Source organism: Epinephelus lanceolatus, chromosome 13 (genome assembly GCF_041903045.1).
Source record: "Epinephelus lanceolatus isolate andai-2023 chromosome 13, ASM4190304v1, whole genome shotgun sequence".
Classification (NCBI taxonomy): Eukaryota; Metazoa; Chordata; class Actinopteri; order Perciformes; family Serranidae; genus Epinephelus; species Epinephelus lanceolatus.
In genome coordinates, this window is record NC_135746.1 from 26492757 (window position 1) to 26515527 (window position 22771).

The window sequence follows — 22771 nt, forward strand, 5'->3', positions numbered from 1 at the left end:
TTACTGTACCTCCCACTCCTGCAGAGCCTTACGAGCCAGAGTTTGACTGGTGGGCTGTTTGCACTGATCCAGCTGCTTTTTCTGCTGCTTGATCCAGTCATGAAGATGCTGTAATCGCTTCTCTCTGTCTGCACATGTGTGATGCATCTGTTCAGCTTCACGAGTCTGAGGGGACAAAGCCAAACAGTGGCTGATTCATGTGTAGAAATAAAAGTTTTATAACTTTTCTTAGTCGTCTTGGAGAGTCACACAGTACAAGCTTTTTCCATTGTTGCTGGCATTAACTGAGTTATGTTTATGGGGTGACTGATGGGTTCCAGTGATTTCACTTAGCATTTCCCGAAATGTAGAAAACAACTCCTCATCTGTTTGTATACAACTGCTTTGCTATCTCAGCCTCTTTTATATAAAAATATTTAACCAGAACATAAAGAGAAGGTTACAGCTGCATCATTTAATTTCAGATTCTACAGGTCACTGTGTTTTCCTGTATATTAGTAGCTGAAGAGCTGACCTGGCTCTCCAACTCTCTCTGTAGGTGCTGCCACTGCAGTCTGAGGGCGCCAAGTTCCTCTGCAAACATCGTACGTTCTGAGCGCAGAGCCTGGATGTCTGCACCCACTACCTGAGGCCCAGACTGGCACAGGAAATCAAGAAGGAGCTGCCCATTGACCACGCCTGCCTTCAGCTCCTGAGACAGAATGTTACATAGAAAGAAATCAACACAAACACTCATATTAAAGGGAAAAAACAGGCAAAGGAGGTTGGTAGTTTTCTGAAATGTGAAGCCAACATAGAAGGGCCAAAAACTGCAGTTCCTTGAATCGCCACCGGAGGCTGGCTCCAAAAACGAGTCAAACCTCTTAGACGCCCATGCTAAAAGGCCCAACTTCACAGCAGAAATAAACATGTTAACAGCCTGGTGCAAAAAACGCTTTTGATCTCTATAGTAAATTTCCTCATTCACGACAACTGTAAACTCACCTGATAATTTTTTTTATGGTTTAAAGTTATGCATAATTAATGTCGGGCCATTGTGACTGACAGGCTGTCTGCTAAGTGCCACCACTGTCTATAAGTTAGATCCACCCTTCGTTCCGCCACAGCTCCACCCTCTCATCCAATTATGGTCACTTCTGGCTCCAAATACCCAAACTGGCAACAGCAAAAATGCAAAACTTAAGGTTTTAAAATGGGAGTCCACAAACCAACAGGTGATATCACAGTGGCTACGTCCATTATTGTATACAGTCTATGATTTGTCCTACATTTTTGGTTTTATGAAAAATCAGTACACATCATTCACCTCTAATATTATGGAGGTATCTCTGTTGTGCTTTTAAATTTGTATCGATCTACATTTTCTAAATTCAGGTGTCCAGAACCAGAAGCATATTTACAGTGTAACAATGCATTTTCTTACTATTATTTAGCACTTTAAATAATTAGTTGTGCTTCTACTGACTCCCATGTTCATATTTTATATATATAAACACAAGATTTAATTTAGACCTGCAAGAGAAAGAGATGCAGAAACACAGTAGTGTCTTTTAAGGATGAACAAATGTGTAATTTTAAGATGCTTATTCCTCAAATGTCAAGCAAATTCCTCTAAATTTAGTAGTGGAGCAAAGTTAAAAATAAAAGCACTCAGACTGAAATAACCATTCAAATAGACCCACTGTTTACAGATGTACAGAAAAAAGTGGACAGTGGAGGTACCTGGTAGTGCTGCAAGACTTCAGTGATCTGAGCAGCATCTTTGGCCTTGAGGACTGTTTCCTTCTCCTGGCTCAGCCGAGCCTCCAGCGTCTTCAGCCAGCCCTCCAGGTTGGACAGCAGCTTCCCCGGTGGCCACGCTGCCAGCAGCCGCTAACGGACACCAGACCACAGAGAAGAAAGGGATTTTAACTTAACATGAATACTCTAACCTCTCATTTCTTACCTGTAACTGTTCTAGCCATGGCCAGTGCCTCTAAAGGCTCTGTCGATCGGTTAGTCCAACAAAAATTTCCTGACCCTTTGGCAGAAACAGTTTTTACCCTAGGAGGCTATAATTTGGCATGGAGGTCAAGTGTGTGTATATGAAGGTGCATGTTTGAGGTGGGGCGACATTAAGAGTGGCCGTTAATAAAGAGGTGCATAACTCCTATATGGATTCACATAACATGACCAAACTTTATAGAAAGAAAAACACACACATGAAGACATACACCATTTTGCCAAGTCCCTTTTCATAACTCTGGAGGCATCATTGTACCAGTGACAAGTGTTTTTGAGGTGTGTGAATGTGCATGCATGAACGCATGGATGCATGCACATGCGTAGAGGCAGCTATTGTATATTTGATTTCATTTAAAAGCTTACAGTAATCATCAGTTTTATAACAATCTGACGTTTGTGCCTGTCCAAGTTATTTAATCTTCCTCTGGTAGATAAGATCTTTTCATCCTCTCCTGAGGTGATTGCAAAAATTGAAGACATTAAAATGAACCCTCTGTGAGACTGACCTGGCAGGACTAGTGTATTAATTATTATAATGTAGACTATCTGGTTCCACTCACTGGTGATAAATGTTAAGGAAAAATTAAACGTGCCCTTCACCTCCTTTGTAAGTCCTCTCAAACTCCTGCTCCTCAATCACCCACAAAACTGAGTTCAGCAAGGTTTACACTCCCCTTCACTGGGACTCATCAAAGCCTAATTATTTTTGAAGACCAGCAGCACTTCCATGGAATTTAGACCATTATATTTTAATGGAAAATAGTACTTAATAAAGTTAATAGGATATCTGATGTCGCTGGTATGAGATAAAGTCATCTGGTCCATCATTTGTTTCAGGTAATTATTCCACAGTTAAAGTGCAACCACCATATATTTGAAACTGTGTGTTTTCTCCGGTAAAGGTGACACCTCTTCATGAATATTGTACCTGCTGCAGTCGGTCTTGTGTCTTGGACAGATCAGAGGTCAGCTGGGTCCAGTTGACGTCCAGCTGGGCGAGCTGAGCTCTCAGACCGGGACAGTCAGCTTCCCTCAGGTGGAGCAGCTGAGCAGCTTCCCTAGATGCAGCCGCCTTCTGCACGGACATGGCTTCAGTCTCAATGGAGAAATCCTGAAGGTTGAGAATAGGACCAGTGTCAGAGGACATGTCTATCATGTGTAACTGATGCATTTTATACTGATGACTGAGTTTGAATTTCAACCTGTGCATCCTTACAGGAAAACACTGGTATTTTTTAACCTGGACCTTATTTTTATGTTTTTGTGTCTAAGTGACAAATGGAAACAACAGTTTTTGAAATTGGCAGCATTGTACGAGAGCGCTGCAGGCAGCAGCAGCAAAAACAGGCTGCAATGTAATCTTCGGGGCAATAGTGCACCTTCAATGTACGTCCTCTCCAGACTTCAGAACAAAACCTCTCCTTGAGCAAGACTGGGTTAAAAGCAATAACAAACAGACCGGATGAAGTGGAAGGGAAGAAAAACATTTTATTTCTTTGTAGGGATTCGTTTCATAATGTTTCCAGACTCTTAAAATAACAATGTGACTGTGAGCCAGTCAGTGGCAAAAACAAGCACTTTTACGACATACAATGATGGTGCACTATTGCCCTGAGTGGAGTTGCAGCCTGTTTCATGGCTGTAGCACTCTCTCTTACTACTGGACCATTTTCAGAAATTGCTGTTTAAATATCTCGGTTTACAACATTTAGTTTCTGACACGTCACTAAAATGTATGTTGACAGTGTGTCACGTATTGTTATTATATCACAAAATGGCCTGAGAAAACCTTTGTTTCATGGGTGAAAAGCCCGTAGCTGACAATACGCCTTACCAGCAACTCGATCAGATTGCTGTGAATACACTCCTGGCTCAGGTCAGAGGTTTGGGTCAAGTCTGACCAAGTCTTCTGGTGTTTGTTAGCATCGACCAGCCATTTACTGACAGAGGCAAAGTCAGCCTGGAATCTGTGGGGAGGATGAAAACAACAGATAGCTCCTAAACTCCTTAACAAAGAGAGAGTTATGAACTTGGGCACGGGTCCAATACTGCAGAACCAGAGTCTAGACGGTTGGTGTCATGGATGCACACTGGATATAACCATATTAGAGTGTGTGAAGAGAAGATTGTGGGAATAAATTTAGGATTCTTAGTGGGGATGAATTTAGGAATGAATCCCCCATGTCTGTTTTTCAGTGGCATATTTCACCTGGAATAAAATCTGTTTTACTCAAATTTCCGAACTAAATTCCAGGAAATAATCTGATATGTAACTAAAACCCCATGTAGACTCACTGCTACAGAATTTTACTTAAAATGCTATCATAGCTTCTCATTAATACTTTCCAGTGCAGCCTCCATGATTCTGTTATGATTCTGTTTTTTCTTTTAACATAATTTGGAAGCTGGTCCCACCTGGTGCATCTGTCCTGGATATCTCTGCAGCGCTTACTCTCCTGTTTAGTCCGTCTGTAGGCGCTCTGCCACCGCAGCTCCAGAGCGCCTCCTGCTTGACTGACCGTGGCAGCAAACTCTGGCTCAGTCTGCAGTACCTTCCCCTGATCCAGGAGCAGTCCTAAAGCAGCTCTGCTCTCATCCAGCTGGACCAGTGTTTGCTGAGTGAAAAGGAGAACCAACAGTGCTTAGACTGAGTTTACATCAAACTCAGTGAGATTCTCTTGACAAGCCAATTCCACATTAATAATTGAGGAGACAGCACAGAGCGGCTGTGATGTAAAGTGGAGAGAATGGTGGGTTAAAAGAGCGTGAGACTGTGAAATGTAAAATGGAGGAGGACGACAGAAAGCTGAAAAGAGAAAAGAAAACGAAGGGAATAAGAAACAGGAACACAGGGAAAACAAACCAACTAAATTATTGGACTGTAACAATATCAATGAGTCTTGCCACACCAACTAACTGCTATGGAAACAGCTCTTTTTGTCTCTCTACAAACGTCTGTGTTTGTCCCATCCAATCTGACTGACGGCATATGAGAACCTATAAATACATCCAAAGGAAAGAGAGGAGTTTAAAAAAGTACAGTGGTCTAAAAGAACATCACCTTCCCTGATGTGATTTCTGAAAGTGACAGGGTCAGTTAATCAGCTAAGTGTAAGATTCATGACCAGGCAACTATCTGCCAACCTCAGAAGGCTACACCCACACATGCATCATCCTCAGTTTGACCTTCATTACTTGCAAAGAAATATTACCTCTGCCAGGGAGGTTATGTTTTCAGTTCGGTTTGTTTGTTGTCAGCAGGATGGAAAAACTACTGGTCCTCCCACAGGCTGTTAGGATGCTAAACAGTTAAACTGGACTCTCCATTTCATGCACCTCATACATACTGCACAGCACTGCACATGGTCATACTGGACTTTTAGTTTGTGATTTATTGCTGGATAGTTAGGGTTTTATTGTATTTTACTGATGTCTATTTTATGGTATTAGTACACTGAACAAAAATATAAACGCAACACTTTTGTTTTTGCTCCCATTTTTTATGAGCTGAACTCAAAGATCTAAAACATTTTCTATACACACAAAAGACCATTTCCCCTCAAATATTGTTCACAAATCTGTCTAAATCTGTGTTAGTGAGCGCTTCTCTGTTGCCGAGATAATCCATCCCACCTCACAGGTGTGGCATATCAAGATGCTGATTAGACAGCATGATTATTGCACAGGTGTGCCTTAGGCTGGCCACAATAAAAGGCCACTCTGAAATGTTCAGTTTTATCACACAGCACAATGCCACAGATGTCGCAAGTTTTGAGGGAGCGTGCAATTGGCATGCTGACTGCAGGAATGTCTACCAGAGCTGTTGCCTGTGAATTGAATGTTCATTTCTCTACCATAAGCCATCTCCAAAGGCGTTTCAGACAATTTGGCAGTACATCCAACCATAACCACACCAGCCCAGGACCTCCACATCCAGCATGTTCACCTCCAAGATCGTCTGAGACCAGTCACCCGGACAGCTGCTGCAACAATCGGTTTGCATAACCAAAGAATTTCTGCACAAACTGTCAGAAACCGTCTCAGGGAAGATCATCTGCATGCTCGTCGTCCTCATCGAGGTCTTGACCTGACTGCAGTTCATTGTCGTAACCGACTTGAGTGGGCAAATGCTCACATTCGATGGCATCTGGCACGTTGGAGAGGTGTTCTCTTCACGGATGAATCCCGGTTTTCACTGTTCAGGGCAGATGGCAGACAGCGTGTGTGGCGTCATGTGGGTGAGCGGTTTGCTGATGTCAGCGTTGTGGATCGAGTGGCCCATGGTGGCGGTGGGGTTATGGTATGGGCAGGCGTATGTTATGGACAACGAACACAGGCGCATTTTATTGATGGCATTTTGAATGCACAGAGATACCGTGATGAGATCCTGAGGCCCATTGTTGTGCCATTCATCCACGACCATCACCTCATGTTGCAGCATGATAATGCACGGCCCCATGTTGCAAGGATCTGTACCCAATTCCTGGAAGCTGAAAACATCCCAGTTCTTGCATGGCCAGCATACTCACCGGACATGTCACCCACTGAGCATGTTTAGGATGCTCTGGATCGGCGTATATGACAGCGTGTTCCAGTTCCTGCCAATATCCAGCAACTTCGCACAGCCATTGAAGAGGAGTGGACCAACATTCCACAGGCCACAATCAACAACCTGATCAACTCTATGCGAAGGAGATGTGTTGCACTGCGTGAGGCAAATGGTGGTGACACCAGATACTGACTGGTTTTCTGACCCCCCCAGACCCCCGCAATAAAGCAAAACTGCACATTTCAGAGTGGCCTTTTATTGTGGCCAGCCTAAGGCACACCTGTGCAATATTCATGCTGTCTAATCAGCATCTTGATATGCCACACCTGTGAGGTGGGATGGATGATCTCGGCAAAGAAGAAGTGCTCACTAACACAGATTTAGACAGATTTGTGAACAATATTTGTGAGAAATGGTCTTTTGTGTGTATAGAAAATGTTTTAGATCTTTGAGTTCAGCTCATGAAAAATGGGAGCAAAAACAAAAGTGTTGTGTTTATATTTTTGTTCAGTGTATTTATTAATTTAGTGTTGAAACGACCCCCCACAAACACTGTTTCGTTTTACCTGCATTACTGTTGTATGTCTGGTGAGATGACAATTAAAGCCTTATTTGATCTGATTTGATTTTGATTTGATATCCAGACATATATAGTGGTTACACTTGCAGATTTGCATATCACAGAAGACTGGACTATCATCTGTGCTCTCCGAGAGTCCTTTTAATTATTTTTTATTCTTTCCAGAAAGAAATCCACACCGAAACAGTTTCATTCTAAAACTGATTACTGGCATTGTACTTTTTAATTGAAATATCATGTTGGTATTTGATGCTTTCTTTAAGTTCAGCCAGCCAGAGCTGATGACTCTGATGTTTCTAATGTTACTGCAATTTAGTTGTAATTGAGTTGAAGTCACAATGGACATTTGTGCCAAATTCAAAGAAATTCCCTCAAGGCCTTCTTAAAATATTGTCTTCAGAGGAATGGGACAGACGGACAACCAAGAAACATAATGCCCTCGGCCGCAGCTGTCCCTACTTGGAGGCATAAAAAGTGCACAGGCTCATTTTCTGGGCAATTGGCATTTCACATAAAAGCTTGAGTATATAAACACTGAGTTTAAAAAACGTTGAGTTTAAAAAAATGTGTGAATATTGTTTTTTTTTCCTCCGCAGGAAAAAAGTTTCCTCTCTCTCCCTCACTATGCTAACGCTATCACTACTGCTCCCTTCACTTGCCCATGAATTTAAACATATATACAGCAGTTCAGGCGTGTTCTCTGGAGGCACGCTGTGAAACGCAGGAAATCAGTCAGAGAAGTCTGACGATACAACAAACAAAGTCAATACGTTTGTGAGCAGTGTGACAGGGTTCTTACCTGGCAGGCATCTTGTCGGTGCTGCGCTAACTTCTCATCGTCTCCCTCTGGTTCCCCGCTGCTGATGAAAGCTTCAACATCATCCAGCAACCGGCCGAGTCCACCACAATTATCCTCCCACTGGGTCCACTCCTGCAGCAGGTCCAACCATAAACACACACGTCTATTTTAACATTTGTGAGCACAAACACCCAACACAAGAAATACTGAAAATATTCCACAAGTAAAATTCACATTTGTTTATGTATGAATTCATATGGCCCTCAGCAAATGTGAACTACAAACCTGGATGCTCCTTTGAGAAGCCACTTCCTGTTCCAGAGCCCGTTGCTGCAAAGCTTTGGCTCTGACTTCCAGCTGTACCCGCTCATCCTCCTGACACTTGAGTGCTTCTGGCTCATGTTGGAACAGATGCTGTACGAAAGCCAGCTGAGACCTGAGGACCCGCAGGAGCTTCTGGATCACCAAGAGACCAGATTTATGACAGAAGTGAAGTGAAATAATTGCACAGCAGGCCTGATGTCAATAAAGGAAGAGAAGTGAAAACAGACACTGACTGTGACTGAGGTCTGAATATCTTTGTGTTAAGTCTAATCATTAGTTTGAGTACTGGATGTCTCTTTGAAAACCATCAAGGGGCATCTACACACTCTTGGGAAAGTGCCTACTTTAAACCAAGTCTTTGCCTGCTTGTTGAAGAACTTGCTGAAAGCACAGTGAGATACCTCGCGTCTGCAGAGGACGGCTTGAAGTTGGCTGCGGTTGTGAACCTGGCTCTTCTGCCCCTTTGTTAAGCATTCCTCACCCAGTTCCAGGAGGCCAGTTATCCCCTGAAGCAAGGACCAGGAAGCCTGCTGCAGCTTGGCTTTTTCCCCTGGACTCTCCCTCAGATGTCGGCCCAGCACACACTGCTGTGAGATGCAGGGAGAGCACAAAGTTTAAGGTAAAAAATATCAACTTTTGAAACTACTTTGATATTTGTCTGTAATCACGACTGGTAAAATGCTGGTTTCTTTTTCTGCTAATTGTATAGTCAAAGCCATATATCCATGGGAATTATCAGATATTTCTTTTTCTACGTGCTTAGGAAAACTGGCCATTAATTATGGCACTTATGTTTGGTCATTAAGTCAATGTGTCACTAAAAGCAAGAAATCATAATATAGGAGTTATGGCCTTTAATGACTTAAATGTCTTCTCATTGATAACAGCTTTCCAATTAGGCCTTTCTTGTACTCTAATATTATTATAAGTGTTAAATAGGATGTCTTAGACACCTATTTATTAGGCATTTTATACTAGTGTACATATATAAAAGCAAATGTGCACAAACACAAACAAAGCTTCAAAGCACTGGTTACCTCCAATCTGGGAGCATCCTTTATGCTGGGGAATATCTCACTATGTTCAGGTTCAAACTCATCCAGAATACACAATTGACTGGAGGAGAGCTCCTGTGTGATAAAAAATACTATTTGTTTATTCAGAACAGTGGTGGAAAAAGTGTTTATATCCTTTTATTAAAGTATTAATAAAGTACAGATAAAACGATGTAAAAAACATTCATATTTTTACTCATATAAATTAAATAAAAAATATTATTACCAAATTGTATTTAAAGTGTCAAAAGTAATAGCTGTCATTGTGCAGCAGAATTGCTTCTTTTATATTATTCTTTATTATTGGATTAATATTACTGATACATTGGTGTATAAGCAGTATTTTTAATGCTGTAGCTGGTTAAGAATAAGATAATTTCATGGCTTCCTAAGCTGTAAGGTTATTAAATCTAAAGCAATGCATCATATTTTATTAACTAATTGTATGTTTGTTTGTTTTTTTAATGTAAAATCTAATCTGCAATGTGACCACTATTTGAAATAAATGTAACAGAGTAAAAACTAAATTATTTCCTTTGGATATGCAGTGGCATATACATATGAAGTAGCAAAAATATGAAAAATGCAAAATACAAGTACATCAAAAATGTATTTTAATGTGCTACTTGAGTAAACACAGTGAAACAAATTGCCAAAAGAGCTGAGACTTGAGACAATGCTGACCACTTTGAAATCCAAGCTAGAGGCCTAAGTGTTTACCATAGCTTTAAATTGATTTTCTTCTAAATCAAATGTATGTTTATCTGTTTTATTTGCTTTATGTGTATGTGTGTTTTTTAATTGTTTGTTGTATTGTTTTTATTGTTTTAATCATTTGTTTCTTGTGTTTTTACCTGTGTAATCTATAAAGCTCTTTGGGTTGCTTTGGGGTATGAAATGTGCTACATAAATAAATCTGCCATTAGCTGAGATACTTTCTGCTACTGGTTCAGACATTGTACACATTCACTCGCCAGCCATTTAGAATTATAATTGTTGATTTATAAAAAAAATATGCAGCCATGAAAGACAAATTTCAGCCCACTAACATATTTTACTGGTAATCATCATAATTATATATCAAACTCTGTGACTGATTTGTAATTCGAACCTGATGTTGGTGTGTGTTGCCCAGATGTTCATTGAGCTGACTGTGGGATGAGGTGAGGACCGGGCGTACGGTTTGTAGACACTCCTGAAGGGAGCTCAAACAGCGGAGAGCTTGTGGTTTTTCCCCCGAAAGTGCAGGTTTGGTCTCAGACTCCACTTTGCTCAACAGCTCAGCCAGAGTCACCAGCTCAGTCGACACACACTGCACAGGAAGTCAGAAATGCAAAAACGGTGCTTTTAGAATGAGAGGTGGGTAAATTCAGTCCTTTCTTATCAGCCTGCTTGCACCTGTTTTTTTTAAGACAGCAGATTTTACATAATAAAATGTGCAGTTTCGTTGGTTATTATATTGTGTAATTGAGTAGCCTTGTGGTGCGTCACCTCCTGCTGCAGCAGCCTCAGCTGGGGATCATCTTCACCAGAAGTTAACACAAGGTCAGTCAAAGCGTCCAGACAGAGGAGGACCTTTCGTGCAGCTTCGTACAACTCCTTATTTTCACCTGGAGAGCTCACCTGACAAATAACCAAACGTATGGTGATCACTATCACTCACCACAAAGTTTGCCATGAAACTAAAACTCTATTTCCTCCTGATGTGAGGAATATCCTGGTTCTTGCTTTATTTAAATTTGCAACAATGCTTAAAGAACTGTTAAAGCACTGCTACATGGATAAAGCCAGTTTTCTACTGAAATTATGGGATGGAAAACTTAAATATTGTATAAGTATGATTTAATAAATCAGATCCTCTGCATATGGTTTGTTGTTTCAGCCAACTACAAAAAAATATATCCATATACCTTTGAATATTTGCCGTTACCATTTCTTTAAAATGAGCCTTTTTGATGACCTTGTTAGGCCACACAGATCCATGTTAGTTGATTATTTGCACGACAATTTATCAAAAAATAAGTGCATTATTAAAATGAGTCCACAATCTCTGCATCCAACGATAAGCCCTTTTAACTAGGGACACATATGTCTGCTAAGATTTAACTTGTCTGTTACTACTGTATGTACTATTTGTTTCAGCTTGGTGATGGACTCGTGTGTCCGCTGGAGAACAGCAGAAGCAGACCCGGTTGATGCCAGCTCCCTCTGTGGATCCTGAAGAAGAAAAAAGAAATCAGTTTCACAGAGAGCCAAGGGAAAAAGAGAATGCATGAAGGGAATAACTACTGCTTAATTTTTTCTTCCTCTTCCTATCAGGAAAAATACGTTTTCACTTGCATTGTTTTTTTACATAAGGACCATACAGTAATTTTCCTTCAAATCCATCTAATAACACTGTCAATTTTTTAAAGGCTCTAGCCATTGGTCTCTCTTATTATATTATGTAAAACTGGGAACTTTATAACTCTTAGAGTGAAAGAAGTCTCAGCACAGATACAATCCTCTTTTCTCTCCTCTTAAAAATTAAGGTGGGTTTTCTCTCTTTGCATCTATTGTAACTGCTTTTCGTTAATTAGAGGACACGGCTTAGATAAAACATTTATACATTGATTTCACAACCAGTACAACCTAAAGAAAAACTGTCTAAAAGTCATTTCAATTTAGCTTTTGTTGTTTCTTCTGTTGTAAGTAATTATTGAGCAATGTTTTATTTTATCGGACCTCAAGTTTCAGAGTTGGAGTAATTTCAAGGCAGGAATGTGGGACATTTCCTTTAGAAAATCTCTTAATTGATAAAGACAAAGGTTAGATTTTTAGTATGGGTGTAGTCAAAGATGTCCTCAACTCAAATATATCTGGCACTGTGAAGAATTATGGAGCACTGTGTTTATATAGCACCTCAAGTTTCCAATTTGAAGTCATTTTAAGGTAGAAATGTGGGATGTTGTCTTTGGAATATCTCTAAATTGATACAGTAAAATTATGTTTTGTGTCTGTATGCTGTCAGAAATTTCCCCAACTCATATGATTAATTTTCAGGAATAATAATGTTTTTCCAACTCCCCCACCCAAAAAAATCAAAGAATAAAAAACTTCCTCACAATTTAATTGTATTTTCTTTTTAATTTATACAGGCTACAGGTAACACGTTTGTGGTCCCATCTCACCCTTCATCCATCTCCTCTAATGCTAAACTTCTAAAAATCTGAATTAATGTGTCCTAATCATCATAAAATCAGAAACAATTTTATTATTTCTTTTAGACTTTTAGACTTAGACTTTATTGTCCCCTTGAGGAAATAACTGTCCCCTTTTCCCGTATCTTCCTACCTCATCATGGCTCCCTCCATCCCCTGAGCCGATCTGATGCTCCTCCTTAACCTTTTTCAAAGTGGTCAGTTTCTGAGAGATCTGGGTATAAAGTCGACTCCACCTCAGCCGCTCCTGCTCATCTTCCTCATATATAGCCGAGCTAGGGACCAAAGGGAACACACAATATGCCTGAGTCATGTATGGTCTGCTATGTGCATGTGTGTTGTAAAACTCTTGTGACTGTCACTGTCCTTTACCTCTTTGGCACCTCAGATGACTCCTGGGCCTGTTGGGATTCTTCAAATAACCTACTTTGACTCGTGGTGACTTCACTCTGCTCCTTTAACACATTAAGAGTATCCTGGAAATGAAGAGAAATAAGGGGAATAATAGTTACTTGCAATTTTCTTACTGTTTCTATTGTTGTGTCACTTATGGGAGACATCACATTAGACATAATTCATGTTGAAAATTTTGGGGAAAATTTGGCTAATCATTTTAAAGGGTGTCTCTTTTCTTTCTTAGACACTTACCAGATCTTGATGAGAAGGTACGGACAAAGGCAAATGTTTGCTTCCCTCCTCTATAAACTCACGAGATCCTCTTGTGGCACTGAAAGGAGTTATAGGTCTTGTAGGAATCACTCTTGTGTCTTCCACTGCAGCTGCTGCCTGAGGGGACTCTGCATGAGGGTTGGCGATGCGGGTTTCATGTTGTGGTGATCCATATGTGTCCCGTATGGCAGCGGCAGTGAACTTGAATTCAGCTGCTGGAACGGCTGCAGCTACGAGTGACTTAGTTGTTTCAGTTTTAGGACTTAATGCTTTGCCAGCTTTGGAATCCATTGTAATTAATCCAGTTTCAACATTTTCTGATGCAAACTCTTTTGAATGAAGCCCAGGCACAGTGAATAAAAGCCCAGTGTCCGCACTTTTTGAGCTTGTTTCCTCTTCAGAGGAAAACTGACCAGTCAAAGTCTCCAGTGCCTGAAATACAAATGATTAATAAAGATTTTATTAAAATGAATCAGTCTCTGAAACAGCTAGTGAATAAAGAAAAGGACAGACACATCTTTGAATTAGACAATATGTCACAAATTGCCATTATAATCATCACTACCATATCAGTGTATCTGAATAAGTGTGAGGAAATACACACTACAATAAGAAAGACTTTTTAAAAACAAAACAAATGTGCTTAATGTCCAAAGTCTGATCTCTAATATGAAAAACATAATTTACCTTAACGTCTGACAGTGGCTTAATTTCTGTTAAATCTTCACTTTGCACATCTGAAGCGTTTAGTGTCTCCTCCAGGTCCTAACATATGAATCATATTAGTATACAAATACAAATCCATGCCCACACACATACACCGATAAACATGCTATTTTCAGTGTGTTGTGAGTGTGTGTGTGAGAGAGAGAGAGAGAGAGAGAGAGAGAGAGAGAGAGAGAGAGAGAGAGAGAGAGAGAGGACAGGTTTCTGAGGGGCAACATATTTCGAGCAGCTGCTTCTGACAGCACCAGAGTGGATTCATCGGGTGACAGGACAGCCTGTCTGACACAGCCTCTTATAAACATGCAAATATCTGCAAACATCCTCCACACCACAGAAAAAAGAGGCAAAATTAAGGTTGAAAATTATTCAGTGAATCAAAATAAAAACAAAGGAGGAAAGCATGAGAAGAAGGAGCCCGAGAAGTGTTGAGTTTCATTCCAAAACACAGAATTAGTATTTTTGAAATTCCCTTCCAAGTGTTAAAGCTGGAGCAGTTTTCTGGAAAAGTCACAAAAGTGAAAAAAACAACAACAACACACAGAATTTGAAAATACAGCTCTCCTCCCATAGCTCTCCCCTCTCTATCCTAAGGCCCTCCCACCAGACGACCATGGGCATATGCATGTGCTTCATCGGCTAACCTGTCCGAGCACTAGTTGTTCATCACAATCAGGCTGAACATGATCTGTATGCTATAATACTGTGGCAGTTCTATGTGACTTGCCATCCTGTTTTGTTTGCAATCTTGTGGGCCTGTACAGCCGGTTGAGATGCCATACTGTGATTCGATGCTCTAGCTTGCTACATATTCATGAACTTGAATTAGCTGCAGCCGTGGGCCTTTAGTTCAGGTTAGCAGAAGACTCTCTTTTTGATAAGTCTGTCTCGTCTTTGGGTTTCTTTGCAGTGTAGGCAGTTTTTACCAATGCTGGAATAGCAATTTTCTCTTTTCGCCAATCAGTCAGGCTTTCACCATCTAAAGGGACATGCACACACATCTGAATTTGTACAACAGCCAACAGTAACACCCTCTCTCTGAAGTAACCAGTGATTAGACAAAGTCTCCTGTCTTTCAAACCTGAAAACAGACCCAAGAAGAGGTGCAGAAGTTTAGTTTCTTTCAGACCACTTCAATTAAAACATGCTAAACGGTTACTATAGAATTTTTGCCCAATAAAGCTTAAAAAAAACAGCCTACCACAGCTTTAAATGTATCTGTTTGTGAGGACTTGAACAGGTCAAATCAAGTGGTTTTCAGCAATTAAGTTTTAAGAACAGTAGTTTTGAGTATGTTTTGGAATGAAACCCATAATAAAGAAGTACCCAGAAACATGCTCTCCTGAGCTGTTATTATTTTTCAGATTTACCTCTGGAATACTGCATGTTAGTGTGTCAGAGGACGACGAGTGACAACTCTCGTTTTCCTCATCCTCCTCTTCCTCTGAAATAGTGACCTCAATAGCCTCCTGGTTTCAGTAATAAGGGTGAATCATATGATCAAAACTGTGTCTCTTTTTCTCAATTATCTTAAATATAACTTTTCCATCATATTCAAGCAATATCAGTGAGGAGAGAGGAGGCTTATTGTCCAAGATGCATATCACCACCACTCCACTAGCAGTCATCCACTCATTTAGCTGTATTAACCATCTCTCATATTTTCATTTGATGTGGAATCTGATAGATGTGATCACAAAACTAGACTGTAAAACAAGAAAAAGGCTTCACTAATGAAGTCTAATGGACGGATGTGTGTTAATGAAGTGAACACATATTTATCTAAAAGGATTGTTCATTTTTTGGGGAAGATTCATGATAAACAAATGAATAAATGTATTATCTTATTACCATGGAAACAACTGTTTTTTAAATTGCTATGTGGAGTCTTGAGGGAATCAAAATGTGACTCCACAGATATCAAAAAGCTGTGCTTACTGAACTAAACTGAGTCTTAATGTTTGATGTTTTGCACGTCACATACCGGACAATAGCAGAATAACTCCCCAAAAAACAAACTCAGTTTCAAGGATTTTAGTTGAACCTGCCTCACAGCCCAGTAGAATGGACATTGCAAGTTTTAGGCTGATGCTTTTTGGTGACAGGACTGTACCAGGCAGGTTTAACCAATTCCAGACAACAGAGAGAATAAATTACAGTCACCAAGCCTGATGTCCATGAAGGATTCACCAATTTTACTTGATGCTCCACATTCAAAATACACCTTTAAAAAAATCAGCAACCAGCAGGAATCCATGACTTGATGACTGTAACTTTTATTCCCCTAAGCAGTTTAATTAGGAAGTGGACTACTGGAAACTGTCAGTATGACATGATTAAAGAGGACACGTTTAATTAGTTTAATTCTTATTATTCAAAGTGTTAAACTCAAACATCACACTAGTGTTATTGTTTTAGCAGGTGTTTGATGATGAACTCTACCTTATTGTGATTATTATTACCTGGACTAAGTGTCTTAGTGCAGATCTGTCGTGCTGCTGTGCTTCCTCAGGAATATCAGAGAGTGCAGTGATACCAAGATCCTTCCTGGTTTGTTCCTCCTCCCTAATCTTGTTCTATTTTTGTCAAAGAGAAACAGAAGAGAGAATGTGACAAGTGTAAACCCTTGATAATAAACATACAAGATCAACACAGTGGTAACACTAACAGAGACACAGAACAACCCTGACTGTGTAAATAACATCACATTAAAGATACATTTTAATGTGAAAATATTACTTATTATACCTTTAAACTGTAGTTGAATCAGCTAAATAAGTAATGTCATTGTAAGTACTTGCTAAATACCTTTTATCTATCCTCCCAACTCTTCTATAGTAAAGGATCAACTCAGTTATTTTGTCTATATGCAGGGGGACTCTGAGTTCATGCTCTACCTCCAGCAGCGTGGCTTGTTGCTGGGTGAGTTGTTCCAGCTCCTCGAGCGGCTGCAGGAGCAGTCTGGCTCTGGAGAAGACCAGCAGGCTCTCATCTGCTCCCTTTGGGAGGTGAAGCTCTCCTTTGCATCTCTCCACCTCCTCCAGTGTCCTCCGCATTGACTGCACGTTGGCCAGGATCACCTTCAGGTCGAAACAGAAAAAACGATTACATTTTTGTCTTGGTTGCTTATTCTGAGAGTAGATCTATGACAGATGTAGGTCTGTTGTAGAAAACCTTTAATGAAAGTCAAACTGATGTTGAAAAAGGAGCAGAAATACTGAAAATATTTACTGATATACTTGAGAATGCAGAAGAAATATAGGTGTTATAGTACATCTGTATTGCCAACATTTTAATTTGGAAACAGAAAAAATGTAACCAATAATCTTTTATAGGTGACTGACACATGAAAACCATTTGAAGGCTAGGGTGCATCACTTTTTGCTTGTGACAGTAACTTTTTTTTGTTTTGTTTTGCAGCTGTGTTAAATCGTCACTGTGCGACTTACTGTAATTTACATTTACTTTAGCTATCTAATATTGCACTTTTAGGATGTTTGGAAAATCCAAAATACATTCAAAAAATGCTCATTGATGCAACAATGGCAGAGAAATCCTTACTTGCGAGCATGGTCAAGCTACAAAATGGTGGTTTCTAAAAATGACAATTGTCTTTACAGTCTGCATGACTACATGACAAAATGCGAAATCAGCACTGCCTCACAGCTCATACTTTCATTTTTTTAATACTGTCAAACCACTGATGTCAAGAAGTTGTGGAATGTCATATTATGCTGCAGTATGAACTATTTGCTTCTATCCTTAAAGATATACTATACAGGATTTTCCTAAAAAACAATGTATGGACTCAGACAGAAGTAATGCCTCTCAATCATCGATTATGGCCTGCTAGAAGTGTGTGGCAGAGAATTTTTCTGAAAAGACTCCCTGTGCTTGTATTTTCTTATTTTCTTCTTATTGTTTGTGTTTGGGATGTTTATGGGCGTGTAATCTCTCTTCTGTGGCTTTATACTTTCCCTTTTGCTAGCAAGTGTGTTTACAAACAGCAACAAACAATCCTGCACAGCATAGCTTCACTGAGATAATCCAATATCTAAACTGGATTTAGCAAAGTCACACAATAATATAAACAAACAACCAATTGAGACAGTGGTAGAGCAGTTCAGAGAGGTAAAATATCTGGCTTTGAAAAGAGCATTAATTTAGTTTTAAGTTCAGTTCTCTGTCAAAAAAGGTTGTCTGTTTGGGAAGTTAGAACCATACAACTTTGATTATACTGCACGAGTTGTGTGAGAGTTTGTATGCAGATGTTTTGATATAGTGTTGATGTTGTAAAACACGGAACCCTTTTACTCAGGCATGCGAGAAAATAGAAGTTTTCTTTACGCAGGGGAATCATAACACAGGGTTAGTATCTAATATACAAATGGCCATTTAGGGGATGAAGTATTCCTTTAGGACAGAGTTCTTTTGCTCTTGTTTTTAAAATCCTTTTCTAATTTAAAGTATTTCATAGTTTTACTATTATACAGCTGTCTGCATGTGCCATCGGTACTGTACATTGCTATAAAAAGAGATTAGTAGACAGGAATTATAAATGCATTGTTTCACCTGTCGGTTGTGAAGATGCTCCGACACAGATATGTTGGAGTCGTCCACAGAGGATAAAATCGCTTTGATCTTCGGGACGTTCTTCTCCATAGTCTTCAGCTCTGCCTCCATTGCCTCCACCACCTGAAGTGAAGATTGCCAGCAAGATTTTAGGCAACTTGACCTGTCATTTAATGATCAAGACTGTTTCACATGCTGCACGCACAAGAACATAAATGCCCAGAGGCAAAGCATTTTTTTAAGATGCTACTGATTGTATTTCTCTTGACTTTATATCAAAATATATCAAATTTGGGTCTCATCCATGCACACTGTGTAGCCGCAGTATCCCTGGTTCAATTCTGCCTGGGTACTTTTGTTTCTCGCTCCCTCGTGTTTCCAGTCCTTACTACTGTCCCAAATCTCAGACTGTGGCCACACAACAAGAGAACATTTCTACCACTGAGTCCAGTAATCTGCCCAGATAAAAGTCAGGTGTCAGACCTGGTCACTGAGTGGGAGGAACCAAGTTGTCAAAGAAAAAAAATGTGCCATTTGGGGTCACTAACAACCTGAAATTCCCCTCTTTTAAAATTCTTACCGAAACAGCCTGCAGGAGCTGCTCGAGTGGCTCTAGGATCTGGCGTTGCATTTTGTCTACTTGTTGGTCATTCTGGTCCACCCTCTCCTTGTGGGTGCTGATGTCACACACGTCAGAAATCTCATCCAGGACTGGCCTGAAGTCCTCAAGCGCCTGTCTGATCCTCTCGGAGTCGTCCAGGACCAGCTGTAGTTCAGGATTTAAAATCAAAGTCATCATTAACATGAAATATGTGACTTGTGGATCCTGTGGTCCATGACTGACGAAGCCTGACATGTGCAGTCGGAAATAGTGAGGAGATACATTAAGGATAACTATATTATAATGTGGGTTTTACAAAACATATATGAGTGAAATTATGAATGAACTGCAGGTATACAGGGTGTGCAAATATGTCATGATGACAGAGGTATCAATAAAAATACAACACAGAAAATATATACTGTATTAACACTGATGCACAGTACAAAAAATACATATTTAGGATATAATACATATTGGAATATGTTTATTTGCTTGGTTCTCGGCATCACTGACCTGCAGGGAGTTTGCATGATTCTGGAGGCCTCTGGCTGTTGTGAAGCAGCAGGGAGCACCGAGCCATGACTGGGCTTCGTCTAACCAGCAGGTGGCGCCATACAGAATGTCTTCAAACTCCTGAAGACATTCAGGGATCTGACAAAGAAGTATAGAAAATATAAGGAAGCAGAATGGAACTTTTTTAAACAGATATCTAGAGGCCACTTCCCACCTTGATGTTCCTGTGATATAGTGCATTTTCAATATACAGTACATAATGAGTTCCTGGTCCATGGTGTTTAAGACCTCACTTCTCCGTATTTCCTGCATTCAACACAGTACAGTGTGAATATATTATAGTATTCCTGACCTTGCTGAGGAAGGCGGTGCGCTGCTCTGTCATTTGCGCTGCGTTTTGGTAGAGCTGCAGTGGGTGGGTGAGTTGGTCCATGAGTTGGTGGGCTTGGTCCGGATGCTCCTCTGCAAGATCCTGCACCTCGCTCTCAAGGAGCATCAAGCGGCTGTGCCAGGCATCCAGCTCATCCCACGCATGCTGAGGAACATACAATGCAAAATATGTAGGGGCTCTGAAGTGACAATGTAATCCTGGATAGTCATCAGATTTTAGGACAGTGTTTCAGTTGATTGTTCCAGACTTGGTTTTTGGTAGGTTAGCCCATAGATGACTCATTCCTGTGGCTACTGTTCATCTGCGTCGCCGCCATCTTGCAGCAGTCACCACACTTACAAGTGAAGTCGAGAGTCAGTCAGTCAGCCTGGGTCAGTCATGGACTACACGTGGAGGTGCAGCTCTTCACTGCAGGATCAAGCATCAAGCATCAACCCATTTGGCTGCAGCTGACGAACGGTCGAAAATAGAGGCCATGGAATAACTTTTCACAAGTAAGTGTCAATTTCATCGTGTTTTACTGTTCACTGACTTAGCTAATGAAAGCGTGATGATCACTTAAGACATCGCAGCCGTAATGGCTAGGCTAAAGCCAGCTACCTGCGCTTTCCTGCTCTGGTTTTGGGCGGAGGGTGAATCAGTACTAGCTCTGTAGGTTATGCGTGTTGGCTATTTATGTCTTTTTTGTTAGCTAACGTTATTGTATTCCTTGTCAGAGCAGTCTGCTGTAATGAACTCGGCTACTGTTAGCTAAGCTGGCTAGTGCTAGCTAAAGTTTCTGTATTTGGTCAGCTCTGACTAGAGACAGTGTGCTCAGCAAACTGCTCAAACTTGCTGAATGTTAGCTAGGCTAACGTTACTTGCTGAGTGTCCATTCCTGTAATGTCAAGCCATATATTGCATCTAGCTAAGTTCAAGTAATGTTACCTGCTAGTTAACCTAACTTTGAAATGGCGTTGTTTTTGTGTCAAAGGTTCTCAGTGGAACTGGAAGCAAGAAGAATGTGGGCCGTAGCTCTCCGAAGGGGTGAGTTCAAGCCCAGTGACACAACAGTTTTGTGTAGTTCTCATTTCCTTCCACAAGATTTTGACAGAACTGGACAAACTGTCCGTTTGAAGGAAGGTGTGGTCCCTTCAGTGTTTGCTTTTCCAGATCATCTGAATAGAGTAAGTGTCTTTTTCAAGCAATGAGATGCAATAGATAAGTCTCTCAAATAAAATAAATTAAGTAAATAAATTCATAAATAAATAAGTTAAATAAATAAATTCCAGTTTCCGGGAAATTCACCTTTGCTTAATGATAAAGTCAGGTTGCCATTAAGGCGCCCAGGGAGCAACTGGGGTTCAGTGTCATGGTCACGACACTTCGACTGCCACTGGGTTTTTTTATACACAGGTGGTTGCACTCTGTCAATGGCAAGCCTGGACTAAATACTTGGATATGCTCAAAAAAAAGAGAGAGGAAAATCCGGCAAAATATAGTCAAATGTGTCTTATGATGGATGCCATGGCCATCAGGAAACAAGTTCAGTACAACTCCCACACTCAGACATTGTCTGACTTTGTGGATCTTTGCAACAGCATGGATGAGACAAGTGTGGCTAGTGAGGCCCTTGTGTTCATGGTAATTGGACTGCTAGGTCATAGACTGGAAGGCTACTACTACTGGAAGGCGCCTACTTCCTTACAAATACACTGAAACCAGGAACTCAGAAGGTTTTGCTGGTGCATGCATTTGAGGCACTGCATGAGCAGGGTATCAAAGTCCTGTGTGTGACAATGGATGGGCATGCAACCAATATCAGCATGTGCACAATGCTCGGATGCCAGCTGCAACTGAAGTCTTTGGATGCCCTGACTACATATTTCCCTCACCCTTCAACAGGTGAGCGAGTTTATGTAATGATGGATGCATGTCATATGCTCAAGTTGGCCAGGAACATGTTGCAGGCATACAGCACCATTTTGAGCTCTGCAGGACAAGTAAAATGGAGCTACATATCACAACTAAATGAAGTCCGAGAAAAAGAAGGTCTGCAGGCTGCAAACAGGGTCACAAGCAAACACATCAACTTCACTACACAGAAGATGATAGCTGCAAAGACCCTGAGCCAGTCCAATGGAAAAGCTCTGCTCATGCTGAAAGAAACAGGATAACCACAGTACCAGGATTGCTCAGCTACTGTGGAATTTGTTGAGGTGATCCTTGCTAATTTTAGATCTGGTGTGATCAGAGGTAAATGTAATAGCCAGTTAGGAGTAAATTCAATGGCTAAACCTATTTGAATATGAGAGTTTTTGTTTTTCAGATGATTGACTGCTTGTTCGATGTCATGAACAGTCAAAATCCACGCGCCAAAGGCTTCAAGGCGCCTTTGGGTTCCTTCAACTGGGCAAGACCTTCAGAGTTCCTGAAAGAAGCCCGGCTGCACACTGCTGAAGGCTAAAGGTTTCCTGGGTCTCTCAGTCGTACCATTACACCTAGCCTGCAGAGGTCCTGGTGCTTTTTTTTTTTTTTTTTTTTTCTTTTGTTCACATTTGAGATGTTTGAAGAAAGTTTAATTTTAAAGGGGAACCTTACCTTTAACTATTCTATACCAGCAAAATATAGAGGATTTGAATCCAGTTATTTTAATATGAAAAGTAGGTTATGTGTGCAATGTGGATGCATAAAAATGGATGAATGAAAATAAAAATATGATATTTAGCGTACAATATGACATTGTTAGCATAATGGCAACTGTCTGCAGAAGCGAGGTTATGTTAGAGGGGTAGGCTTGTGTATTAAT

The 22771-nt window shown here is 40.5% G+C and overlaps 1 protein-coding gene across 11 annotated transcripts in view; it reads right to left on the reverse strand.

The window, feature by feature from the left end:
- syne2a (spectrin repeat containing, nuclear envelope 2a) overlaps positions 1-22771 on the reverse strand; it is a 108689-nt gene that overhangs the window by 35622 nt on the left and 50296 nt on the right. For 7 of the 11 annotated variants that reach the window (XM_078173918.1, XM_078173919.1, XM_078173920.1 and 4 more), the window contains 24 exons: positions 19945-20127; positions 19593-19730; positions 19056-19241; positions 18476-18598; positions 16801-16983; positions 16366-16479; positions 15274-15372; positions 13868-13945; positions 13160-13612; positions 12884-12987; positions 12645-12786; positions 11442-11528; positions 10803-10934; positions 10423-10623; positions 9294-9386; positions 8658-8843; positions 8218-8388; positions 7933-8064; positions 4420-4619; positions 3839-3971; positions 2933-3115; positions 1723-1872; positions 515-691; positions 10-165 (listed from right to left, as the gene is read on the reverse strand). In XM_078173918.1, the coding sequence (XP_078030044.1) occupies positions 10-165; positions 515-691; positions 1723-1872; positions 2933-3115; positions 3839-3971; positions 4420-4619; positions 7933-8064; positions 8218-8388; positions 8658-8843; positions 9294-9386; positions 10423-10623; positions 10803-10934; positions 11442-11528; positions 12645-12786; positions 12884-12987; positions 13160-13612; positions 13868-13945; positions 15274-15372; positions 16366-16479; positions 16801-16983; positions 18476-18598; positions 19056-19241; positions 19593-19730; positions 19945-20127 (3804 nt within the window). The remainder of the gene's footprint in view (positions 1-9; positions 166-514; positions 692-1722; positions 1873-2932; positions 3116-3838; positions 3972-4419; positions 4620-7932; positions 8065-8217; positions 8389-8657; positions 8844-9293; positions 9387-10422; positions 10624-10802; positions 10935-11441; positions 11529-12644; positions 12787-12883; positions 12988-13159; positions 13613-13867; positions 13946-15273; positions 15373-16365; positions 16480-16800; positions 16984-18475; positions 18599-19055; positions 19242-19592; positions 19731-19944; positions 20128-22771) is intronic. The other 4 variants (XM_078173926.1, XM_078173925.1, XM_078173922.1 and 1 more) reach the window with 4 other exon arrangements.